The 13,271-nt window shown below is 36.3% G+C and overlaps 1 protein-coding gene across 4 annotated transcripts in view; it reads left to right on the top strand.

Annotated features, from left to right (window-relative positions):
* Grm3 (glutamate metabotropic receptor 3) overlaps positions 1–13,271 on the top strand; it is a 207,519-nt gene that overhangs the window by 172,009 nt on the left and 22,239 nt on the right. For all 4 annotated transcript variants that reach the window (XM_005335928.4, XM_040291705.2, XM_040291706.2 and 1 more), the window contains one exon: positions 10,111–11,177. In XM_005335928.4, coding sequence (XP_005335985.1) covers positions 10,111–11,177 — 1,067 coding nt within the window. The remainder of the gene's footprint in view (positions 1–10,110; positions 11,178–13,271) is intronic.

The raw sequence follows: 13,271 nt of genomic DNA, 5'->3' as shown, positions 1-13,271 counted from the left end.
CAAGAAGATGTAGACTTGGAACTTCTTAGCAATGTGTGGATATGCTTGATGACCTGACAAGGTCACTTGAAATCTTATGGTTCAATAATGCAGCTCCTCTCTGTAAAAAGAGAAGTCTAAGCCATGCTACGGTAGCTTGGGAAGCACATGACAACTTAACAATAGACCAGTGAGCAGGCAGGAGAAGTAATTTATTTTCCCTTGTATTCTCTTTACATGATACTACACAGGGAGTCAAATACATGTCTATGCATGCACCAGGCAAAAGAATAGAAATTAATTTGTTTCACCCATGGAAATTTCAGTGACTGCATGCTAAGCCACTGTGCTTATCTTTGGCACGTTCATCTTCAGAGACTGAATAGAATTTCTGCTGTTCTGCTTTTTATATAAAGAAGTCTATTGTTTGCTTAAAAATGGGAAAGCTCGTTTTATTAAGTATTCTCGTTACTGTGATTGCTTTCTTTAGACTATTAGCTGTGCTACCAACTTTCAAATCCTTTCTTCGTAGTTTGCACTGCTGACTTACTGGAGCATCTCTGAATGGGATTTTCTCAGCAGTTTTCACCTTCTGTCCGTATCACATTTCACTCTTCTGCACATTTAAGTCTGTAGTACGGCAGGTGGAGAAGCAATTTAAGGACAGAACAAAGTTAAACATATGCCTCCTTCTTAAAAAAAAAAAAGTATGGATATGTATTTCTACCCAGTTTTAACTTGGGGAAACCCTTCTGTGTTCTCCCATCTTCATTTTTATTTGTGCTCTGCTCCATGACCCTAGTCACATTCAGAAACCAGAGGACAGATTGACTTTGTCTTCAGAATTCACAATTTCTCTTTACAAATTGAAATCCTTGGTAAGTGTTGCAAAGTCACATAGTATTCTTGGGCGTTCAGGTTTGTGATGGGGCTAGAAATCAAATGGAGAGACTTCCCACAGAGACCCCACTTAACTCTTACTCACCACAGGTATTCTTGCTGTGAGTTGGCTCTAAAAGGCTGTATATCTCCTACTCCTGCTACAGACAAGAATGTGCTTTTTCCTGGAAGGTGATTGACAAAAAGGAGATGTCCATGGTTTTACAAAAGATAGATAAAAGGGAACTTTGAAGATCTGGGCAAAATGAGGTCTGTGGTCAAGACAGGATTAAGGGGCACTGAAGCTCCCGTGAGGCTGCTCGTGAATGGGGAAAGGAGATTCCTGCAAAGGAGAATATCAAAGGAAGTATGTAAGCTGGGAATGACTGGAGGGGGTGGAAAAGACAGGTAACAGTAACCTGAGATGGGAAGACCATAAAGAATTCATCTGGTATGGGCACTTTCCATTTACAAAGGGGATTGAGATTTTTGAAATATATCTAGAAGTTCAAAGCAAGCATTTCTCAAATTCAGCATTGGTGACTTTGTGGGTCAGATATTCATTTATTCTGAAAGTGTGTCTTATGCTTTGTGGGATATTCAGCTAAATGCCACTGTTACACTCCTGCCCACCAGTCATTCTCAACCTTGGCTATATAATAGGATATCAAAATTTGTCAAAAGACTCATTTTCTTTAAGGCTTATATTTGACTGGTCTGTGTTTATGTTTATCAGGCCTTAGTATGATTTCTAAGTTCCTGAGATGATTCTAATGAGTCTAATGATCTATTTAGGAAACAATTACTAAAAACCTACTATGTGCCCAGCACTGCTTTCGAAGAGAGAACAAAGATGTCATTATCCCTGTTGTAGGCTTAGGATTTGATGAGAAAGGCACACAATGGATACTCTTCAAATGTACTGCCATGAATTCCCTTAAAGTTAAATGCACATCACACCATCAGCACAGAGAAAGAGTTTATGGATTAATGACACACTGTTCTTTTGAAATCTGAGAACCTCAGATTTTAGAGTTACATGTTCATAATCTTAGAGTAGATAAAAAATAACAGAGTAAGGAAGATACTAATCAAAAAGTGAAAAATTGATAAATTGGAAACTGGACATAAAAGTAATAATTTATTGGGTGTTAAAATTAATAATATGAGTTTATTGGACAACACTACCAAGCAAGTGAAAAGACAAGCCAGAGAGTGGGAACAGAGAGCTGCAACACATATTTGAAAAGGCTTGTTTCCAGAATATATAAAAAATTCTGCCAAATTTTAAAAGTCAGAAAATCAATGTAGGTGAGATTTGAAAAGGCACTTTATAAAAAATACTTCCAACTATGTAATTAACTTATGAAAGAGTACTCAACATTAAGTATAAGGAAAGCACGATTACCAACCCCACCCCCCAGTGGTATGGTAGATACCACATTTCCATCAAATGTCTAAAATGACTAACATTAAAAATATGAAGCAACTGGAACTCAAAAATCTTACAACTCTATTATATGTGTGTGTGTTTGTGTGTGTGTATATGCATATATGCCCACACAAATAGAAACTCATACATGTGTAAACTAGTAGATGCATAAAAAAACGATCATTGCAGCATGTAGCAGATGTCAGTATATCACCCATATCTCCTTACCAATCACATTCCTACATTCTCATGCATGCTAATAGTCTTTAAACAAAAGTGTCTGTGATTCTCTGCTTGGGAGGTTTGTTTGGCCACAGGAGCTCTACCTATAACTAGAAAATGCCAGAAGTCCCCTGAAGTTAACACTCCTGGAGCAGTCATCAACCAATGACAAATAAGGGTTGTCTCATCCATGCTGGTGAGTAAGTTGGGGTATTATAAGAAAGGCACACAATGGATACTCTTCTAATGTACTGTCATTACATTACTCCAACTCCCATTCTACACTGCCTCCCAGTGGGCCACAGTAAGCCAGAGATCTACCTGCCTCACTTATCAATGCACGCTTTATTGGATTTGGATTCCTTCTCACCTATGTCTTCATTTTTTACTTCTTACCTCCCAAATCAATAGCTCAAGCTCAAATTTAGTCTAGAGGCTTACTTCTGGGATAATCCAACTAAAGACAGAACATTACTTATACAAGCTAATAGAAATTTTTTGAAAGAAGTGTCCACCAACAGAACGATAAAAAATAAATTTGGCACACCTTAATTAAATGCTATGCATCATTAAAAATTAACCAACTAGAGCTTCTCATCACTGCATGAATACATCTCACAACACTTTATTTTGAACAAAAGATGTTAGATACAAAACAAGACCTACTTTATGGTTACATTAGTATAAACTTCAACATCAGGCAAGAGTAGTACATGGTTGATATGGGAGGAATTATATCCTTTCCATAAAGACATTGTGTTTGTGAAGCTATAGCCCTGGCAACTCAGAATGTGACTTTATTGGAAATAGATTCTTCACAGAAATAACCAAATTAAAGAGTTCATTCATGTGGGCCCTAATCCAGTATCACTAGTGTCCTTATAAAGTGGGGAAAATTGGACACACAGACAGAGAGCTCACCTCCTAAAGGTAGAAAATTGTAGTGATGCATCTGTCAGCCAAGGGACACAAAAGATTGCTGACAACCACCTTCTGGTGAAGGTGGTTATTCCATGTTTATCAGAAGATTCCTACACACACTCTCAGAGGACACAACCCTGCCAACACTGTGATTTGATACAGAGCTGTGAGACAACAAATCTTCATCATTTTAAATCACCCGGTTTATGGTACTTTGTTATGACAGCCCTAATGTACTAATCACTGGTAGTGTATTAGCCCCAGGTTAACTCTTTAAGAGAATGGAAGAGAGCTCTTTTCAAAAGTCATAGCACTTTAAAAAAAAATACAATGCACTTTTTTGTATCTTTTCTCAAAAACCCACCTTACCTGTGCATATTAGGTTCTTTTCAAGCACCTAAGGCTTCTAAGTGATGTTCTGTCCCAAATGCTGTACTTGGTCAATAACTGAGAAATGCTTCAGCCATTTTGTTCCTAATTAGTATGGAAATTACTGCCAGCCAGCGATTCACTCTTATTTCCTATTTTCTTGCTGCATAATGTTTGTAAAACAAAGGATTTTGCTTTCATCACCTCTCAACCTCTAATGTGGTCTTTCAAGGGAGATGCCATCTTCTGTCTTTTCACCTACATGTTTATTGCATTTCTTCAGATTAGTTCACACTGTAGTGAGGCCCCAGTTGTCCAACTGGAGCCATGTTGCTGCTGGTAGCTTTTGCAATCTTCATTAGTACTTACAAATGTGACCCCTGGCAGTGGAGGCAATAGTCCCATTACTGAAGGCCTCTTATGAGCCACATTATTGTTTTACCTTAATTGGACTTTGTCTGAGAAAAAAAAATATATATAAAGAACCAATTTAAGTTTGTCCTGCCATTGACCTATGATATTTCTAAGAAATAGTTTTGACTCATCTCTACCGAATGGGTCCTAGGAGGGCTGGTCATCTTGGTATTAAACCTTTCAAATAAATTCATTCAATGCTGAGATTGGAACTAATTGGATAATGAGCTACACTGAGAAATCTTTCCCTTGACCCGAGGCCAAAACAGGTACCTTCTAAAAATGAGGTCCTCATTTCGAGGCATTAGAGTGATAAGGGACTTGGAATCTGATTTTGGAGAATTTGTAAATTCTTCTTTAAAGAAAACCTACCATTTTCTGGTTATTCTTTCTTTCCCCCTTTTAGTTTGGGCTCTTTCATGCCACTGTAATACCAATGAAAGGTGAAGTGATTGGTTTTTCCATTCTGAATAATGCTTGTTCTCTTGGTGAGACCCAAGTTGAGAAATAGCAAACTCCCCAGAGTTTTCTCACACACAAAAAAAGCTGTATGACTGATTGCTGGGGAATCACGGTTCCAGTTCACTGACCTTAGCCATTTTCCTAGTGAGTCATTTAACAGGGAGGCAACTCTAAATGCATCAGGAAGGCAATAGGATCAGTACAGCAGGGCCTCTGCTCTGCCACTTGAAGTCACTCCAGTGACACCCGAGAGTTTGCCAAGAGCACCCAAAGCCAGTGTGTGTTTATGATCACCATTCAAGAACAGAACTATTCTCACTTGTAGAGTATTTTACAGATGTGGTTCACCTTTTCCATTCTAGTGTAGATACTTGCAACTCTGTATTCCAAACTAAGAATCAGGGCACTTCTTTTGGCAATGTATTTTTGCTTAGAATTTATAATGGGTTTATTTGAAGTATTTTAATGTATTTTATATTATTTATTTATTTATTTATTTTTGCATTGCAATTCTTTTATGATTTCTTCTTCCACTTTATTTTTTTAAATTTATTTTTGCACTACAATTCTTAATATACCATTATACCATAATTTATCATATCTCTGATTATATATGTTGACACCAAATTCACATCTTCATACATGTATTTTGCATAATGATGAGAGTCTCCTTTCACCATCCATGCTATTCCCTTTCTCTCTCTCTTTCCCTCCCACCCCTATTCCCTATCTAGAGGTAATCTTCCTCCCTTGCTCTCCGTCTCAACCCCATTTTGAGTCACCCCACTTATATCAGAGAAGACATTCTTCGGCATTTGTTTTTTTGGGGATTGACTAACTTCACTTAGCATAATCTTCTCTAATGCTATCCATTTCCCTGCAAATGCCATGATCTTATTCTTTTTTATTGCTGAGTAATATTCCATTGTGTATAAATGCCACTTTTTTTTTATTCATTCATCTACTGAAGGGCATCTAGGTTGGCTCCACAGTTTAGCTATTGTGAATTGTGCTGCTGTAAACATTGATGTGGCTGTGTCCTAAAGGATTTAGACACTGGACCACATTTTGTTACATATTTTACAATTCAACCAAATAAATTTCATGAGGGGTAAACATTTATTAAACAATAACATTCCACCCGAAGTACTATTTATTTATTCATCACAAAATGATATTGTATCACAAATGCTTCTCAAGCATTGTTATAATTTTCAAGCAATTGTTATATTTGCAGCAGTATTATTTTCATGATTTATGTACTTTATAAACTGTTCTGCCTGACCTTGCTCAATGATTCTATTTTAACCTTATTTTTTTGCAAAATAAGACATGGACATGATTTTTACTAATATAAGACATTTTAGAGAAAGAAAAGTCTTTTGCCTCACCTTTCCCCAAACCATGTCCAGTGCCCACAAGTGTGCCTTTTGACTCTTGAAATATCCTCTGTGTTCTCTTTCTGTTGGTTCAATGCTGAAATTCCAGTGTGATCCTTTTCCTATTATATTTTCTAATTTTTTCCAAGAATTTTGTTCAAAGTTCAAGAGTTTGCTCATATTAATCTTTCAATCCTTATATGAAATTTCTGTTTTTGCTACATCATTTCCAAAAGCTCATTCTTATTCTCTATACCTCTTTGAGATGATCCTGCACCTATCTCAGAGACATAATCTCTTCATTCTTCTCTCTGGATATATTAATGTTTTAAAGGCTTTGTCTTTCCTCCCTGCATCCTCTCTATTTTCTCTAAGTTTCTTCTCTGTTTTGCTTTGGATATTTTTTCCCAGTCTCTCTCTTTCAGATTAGAAGTCTGCTAAAGTGCCTGGTTATATTTGTCCATTTAAGTTTTCTTTTTAATTATTTAATTTTTGAGTAAATGAAATATCTGAATGCTTTAAGATGTAGAAAGTATGAGAGGACATTCACTAAAGTTTCTCTCCTATCTTTGCTTCACTACCCTGTCACTTATAAATATCTTTTTCTTACAAGGAAGCCTGTCTGCTCCCCCCATCTCTTGCCTGTAGGTAACCGCTAATCTTAGGCATGCTTCCAGAATTCTTTTATACATAGAAAAGAAGATTATATTGTTTTCCCTATTTATTTAATACATAACAAATTGAATACCTGTGGTTTTTTTGTTTTGTTTTGTTTTGTTTTTGTTACACATAGCAATGTGACTTTTAGGTTTTTTATCATGTCCATACTTCACAACACCAAACACTTCCTTATTTTTTTTCATACCTAGGTAATGTTCTGCTGTATTTATTATTAATGCAATCTATTGATAAGCAACTGGGCCATTTGCAACTTTTTTTCTATTACAAACAGTACTTCAGTAAACAACATTATAAAACATTATTCACACATAGGCAAATCTATGAAATACATATCACAAATTAAAATTACTGAGTCAAAAGCTAAAGCATCTGTCATTTTGAAAATCTTGTCAGTATCCTCAGGTAGAGGTGAACAAATTTATACACCCAAGAGCAGGGTAAGAGTTCCTGCTTCACTATAATCTAATTAATAGAACACATGTTGCAAATGCAAAATAGTTCTACTGCATATTAGTTTCCTATAGCTGCTGTGACAAATTGCTACAAACTTGGTGGTTTAAAGAAATATACACTTATTATTTAACATTTCTGGAGGGTAGAAGTCCAGAATGGTTGTTACTGGGCTGAAAAGCAAAATTCCCACAGGGCTGCATTCCTTTCTGAGGGCCCAAGTGCAGAATCCATTTTTCTGTCTTTCCATTTCTATCAGCTGCCCATATACAAAGACCCTTCTATATTCAAAGCCAGCAAGGTCAATCTAGCCCTCCTCCTATTCATCACTCTGACACTGGCACTTCTGCCTATTTCTTTCATATTTAAGGATCCTGATTCATTACATTGAGTTTATCCAGATAAAACAAAATAATCTACCTACTGTGAGTCAGCTGATTTGCAATCTTAATTCCATCTGCAACCTTAATTCTTTATTGTTGGCTAGCATAACATTCTCAGGCTCTGGAAGATAAGAACATAAGCATCTCTGAAGGACTATTATTTTGCCTCTGACAGTTTGCATTTTCTATATTTTGACCACTGTTAAGCATAGTCTCATGTTTAAGAATCACTTTATTATCCTTTTTTATGATATATGTTTTCATATCCTTTGATAATTTGACTATTGTGTTATCAGAATCCATTATATATTTATATATATTATATATAAATATAAATCTAATATTTATATATATAATATTTATATATATAAATATTAGAAATTTGCCCATTTTCTTCAATATGAGTTGAAATTTGTGCTTTCTGTTATGTTTGTTGTTAATTGGGATTTTTTAACTTATATGGTTACGTTTTGTAATGTTTCTGCACTTTTGGTAGTAGTTAAAAAGAATTTCTCCCACTCTGATGTTAATTTGCCTGTTTTAATTCTAGCAGTTTATAATGGTTTTATTTTTCATGTATAAAACTGTGATCCTTTCAGAACTAATTTGGGTATAAGGTAGGAAATACCAATTCAACTTTTTTCCAATTCACCAAACAGTTACCTAATATTGTGTATTAAATTTCTTTACTTGTTTGAGATGCCACCTTTACCATATGCAAAATTCTAGCATGTACTGGGTCAACTTATAAATATCTTGTTCTTACTCTGCCGGTTCCATGTATTCACAAGGAAGTATCACCTTGGCAAACCTGTCCTAACTATGTGTGTCTGTATACCACAGAAACTGTGGCACAATTCCTCTTCTAAGTCCCAGGAAAGAGTAAAGACAGGCAGTGTGAAATAGTAAGCACACAGTGGATCAGAGGAGGTGGCATAAAAATAAGTGATCACAGACTCACCGACTTGACCTCAGCCAAATGGAAAGCTTCAGGCACATCATGAAGACAATTACACACTAATAACCACAACCTAGCATCCACAGTTGGGAAGTCAGCAGGCTAACTCAGAAACTGACATATTAAATGAAACTTCCCTTCTGAGTCAATGTCTTTCTCTAGAGCTCTATTACTTGAGTGTAACATTTCTATGACACTTAATACTGCAAACTAAGGTGTACTAAGAATAAATTGTACTAGAGAAACTTAAACAAAAAGGTGATCAGGGCCAGATGTGCTGCACACACATGTAATCCCAGCGACTTGAGAGGCTGAGGCAGGAGGGTTAAATGTTTGAGGCTGGCCTCAGCAACTTAGCAAGGACCTGTCTCAAAATTAAAAAAAATAAAAAGCAGGGTGGGGATGTGGCTCAGTGGTTAAGTGCCCCTGAGTTCAAATCCCAGTACAAAAAAAGAAGGTTATCAAGGTGGCAACAGATGTCAGCGAGAGAGACATGACAAACTGCAACAGAAGTGTTCAGAGACCTGCTGCTCTGAAGGACTTGCAGGGAAAGATAGGAAAGGGACAGCATTGAGAGTGGACCAATTTACAGATTGCTGCTGACCCTTCCCACTAAGGAACAAACTTTAACCTAGATATTTAACTAGGTCCTACATACTGTTGGTAACTTTAAGATACCTAGGTGTTTATGTAGAAGGGAATATGCTATATATAGATACATACAAATATACTCCAAAACAGTAAATATAACATTTTACTGTTTTGGACAAATATACTCTAAGACATTAAAATATTAGGGTTGAAGAATTCCTAGTGTGTGTCAATTTTTTTTCTCCGTGATTCATCTGAACTTTTAAAAAGAATTATATCATACATCTATAATGAGAAATTTTTTCCTAAATTATTCTGAAATTCTATTACTTTTATAACTTCATGCAAATATTTAAGATGTGAAATTTGTGTGTGGGGGGGCAGGGTGTACTGAGGATTGAATCCAGGACACTCCACTATTGAGTATGCCATAGGTCCTTTTTTATTTTTATTTTAAAACAAGGTCTTGGCTAAGTGGCTGAGCCTGGCCTCAAACTTGTGGTCCTCCTGCCTCAGTCTTCCCAGTCACTGGGATTATAGGCATACTTCAACATACCCCACAAGGATTAGAAACATTTGGATAGCTATACATAATATGTAATGAGACATGAGATTATATCCTATTCCCATTGAGAAATATTTCAAGAAAAGAATATTTGCACACCACACACAGGATGACAACCTGTTTGCCAGTTCCTCTGTTACACAATAAGCTCCTCTGAAGGCAGCACTGTATTGTACTCATTTTTATCACTGGCATTTGGCACCCACTAGACACTCAGTAATGTTAAGTGAATTTATGAATGCATAAGTACTCTAGTAGCTTTTGATGTGTAATTTTCAATGTTAACTGATGAATTATGTCAGCCTTGGAGTCTCTGTTCTGTTACTGCAACTTTGCTAAGTGTGTGACATAAAGCAATTGACTGATCACATATAAGACACCTAAACAAGTGTTCCTTTTTTTCTCTTTCATTTTACCTATCACAGCTCCATTCAACCCAAATAAAGGTGCAGATAGCATCGTCAAGTTTGACACTTTTGGAGATGGAATGGGACGATACAACGTGTTCAATTTCCAGTTTGTGGGTGGAAAGTATTCCTACTTGAAGGTTGGTCACTGGGCAGAAACCTTATCATTAGATGTTGACTCTATCCACTGGTCCCGGAACTCAATCCCCACTTCCCAGTGCAGCGACCCCTGTGCCCCCAATGAAATGAAGAACATGCAACCAGGGGATGTCTGCTGCTGGATTTGCATCCCATGTGAGCCTTACGAATACCTGATTGATGAGTTTACCTGTATGGACTGTGGGCCTGGGCAGTGGCCCACTGCAGACTTATCTGGATGCTTTGATCTTCCTGAGGACTACATCAGATGGGAAGATGCCTGGGCCATTGGCCCAGTCTCCATTGCCTGCCTGGGGTTTATGTGTACGTGCATGGTTATAACTGTGTTTATCAAGCACAACAACACACCCTTGGTCAAAGCATCAGGCCGGGAACTCTGCTACATCTTGCTGTTTGGGGTTAGCCTGTCATATTGCATGACATTCTTCTTCATTGCCAAACCATCACCTGTCATTTGTGCTTTGCGCCGGCTGGGGCTGGGGACTTCCTTTGCTGTCTGTTATTCAGCTCTGCTGACCAAGACAAACTGCATCGCCCGTATCTTCGATGGGGTCAAGAATGGCGCTCAGAGGCCCAAATTCATCAGCCCCAGTTCACAGGTTTTCATCTGCCTGGGTCTGATACTGGTGCAAATTATAGTAGTGTCTGTGTGGCTCATCCTGGAGGCTCCAGGCACCAGGAGGTATACTCTTCCAGAGAAGCGGGAAACAGTCATCTTAAAATGCAATGTCAGAGATTCCAGCATGCTGATCTCTCTTACCTATGATGTGATCCTGGTGATTCTATGCACTGTGTATGCCTTCAAAACAAGGAAGTGCCCGGAAAACTTCAACGAAGCCAAGTTCATAGGTTTTACCATGTACACCACCTGCATCATCTGGTTGGCCTTCCTCCCTATATTTTATGTGACATCGAGTGACTATAGAGTAAGTTATTGATTGCTTTTTTCTTTTCTTTGTTTTAACTAGTTTCTTCATTCCTTTGTTGTTTTACCTTGTCAATGTTGCAGAGTGTAGAAGTGAAAATAGAACGTTTTTATTTCATCTCAGGAGTAAACTGAATAAATGCAAATGCCAAGATGAACCTTGAGATTATATGTAAAACTTAATCAAGTATGTTTTTAAAGCATTTCATTAGAATGTGTCTTGTTCAGAGCACTGTGCTAGGCACAGTGGAGAAAATAAATGTAAATGCTATCATTCAAGCAATTTATAATTTAGTAGTAAAGGAAATGTAATACATACACATGAATTTTTAAATTAAATTTTAAAAGCAATTTATAAGAAAATAAGACATAATCACTAAGAACCTAATGAGAATCCTTCAATTAGACAGAAGAGAACTTAGCTACAAATTAAAAACACACTTGTGACATTAATAGAGAACCAGTTTAAAGATTGAAACATTTTATTATGCTTTATTACTTCTCTAAAACAGATTCATATGTAATGTTAATTTGCTATGCCTTTTCTAAAACTTTAGTTTCACATACAAATATGTTATGTGTGTGTATATAGAGACCAAGAACCCATGAAATACTCAAATATTTTACTGTGCATGTACAAGTTACCTATGTAAGTCATACAGTTTAAATTTCTGGACTCCCATATAATTACCACCTCTTCTAAAAGTAAACTCATCATTCCATCATAATTTCCCAAACTGTTTAAACCATTCATTAGTTATTTTTAACATTAAAAATTCTGACTTTAGTATCTTACACTGGGTAAGTATAAGAATTTTTCTCCTTGGGCAATTGGTTTTTTTTCACTATATTTTTTAAGTCCTCAGAGATTAAAATTTTCCAGAAGCATACTAGTTTCCTAGTTATACCATGAGTTCACAAAATGAAATGCCCCATAGGTATAATAACCCCCAGATCTTCTGTTTGCCAGCAATTCTTACATTGCCAAAACCTAAAAATTGCATCCCAAAAGGAAGACAAAGCAGATACAAAATTCCAGATAAAAAGGAAAAAATTCAAAATATTATGGTGGCTATATCATCCTTAGTAAATCACTAAGAGACTGAGATTTTAGGTGTTCTCAACACACACACACACACACACACACACACACACACATACACACACACAATGGTAAGTATGTGAGATATTGCATATCAATTAACATGATTTAACCCTTCTTCAGTATTGCATACTTGAACACATCATATTGTATGTGATATACATACACAATTTTTGTCAATTAAAATACTTTTTTAAAAAATCAAAAGAAAATGACAAAGGAAGAAAAATCTATTCAAAGCATTGGATCAAGAAATTGGCAAAACTTAACACATATAGTTTATTTAAATTATTCACAACTATGTGAATCAAACCTGTAGAGTGCACTAATGAATGAATGATAAAAATTGAGACCCTAAGTTCAGCTTTGGAGTAATGGCCAAACATTTTAAGACTAACCATAAAAAAAAATTGAAAATCTTTAAGAGCTAACATTTGCACTGGATCAGCAAAATCAAAGGAAAGAATATATGAACCACAGGAGAGTTTGAATTTTCAGAGTTTGAGGATTAAAAGACTACTGTTAATGTATTTTAATGCCCTATCCCATCTTTGGTCTTTACACACTCATTCATGCCTATAGATCTTAAGGAATATACATTTCATATATGCTGAAGAGACCAAGCATGAAATAATTTGGGATTAACATAGAATAGTTTATAATTAAACTGATGATACAAACTCAATATCTCTGGATTTCAAAAAACAGATCATTAAGAGCTTAGTCTCTCCAGGGATACTTCTTGAAGATGTAGGATTTTACCCCATACCTTGGTGGACAGGTACAGTTAAGGAAGGCTGAGACATGACAGGAATAAATCAAACCAGAAGGCAGTTATATTTGTCCTACTCATTGGAAAATGAGTTGCAGGGAGGGTGGGTCTATTGAAAACTGAATGGGAATTGTCAATTTGGCCAGATTATACCAGCAGGGAATTTCATTTAGATGATGATTAAGGGCTTTGAATCTTGAGTTCTTAAAAATTTTTCTTAA

This window comes from Ictidomys tridecemlineatus, chromosome 2 (assembly GCF_052094955.1).
Source record: "Ictidomys tridecemlineatus isolate mIctTri1 chromosome 2, mIctTri1.hap1, whole genome shotgun sequence".
NCBI lineage: Eukaryota > Metazoa > Chordata > Mammalia > Rodentia > Sciuridae > Ictidomys > Ictidomys tridecemlineatus.
This window is presented reverse-complemented; position numbering and strand designations above follow the sequence as displayed.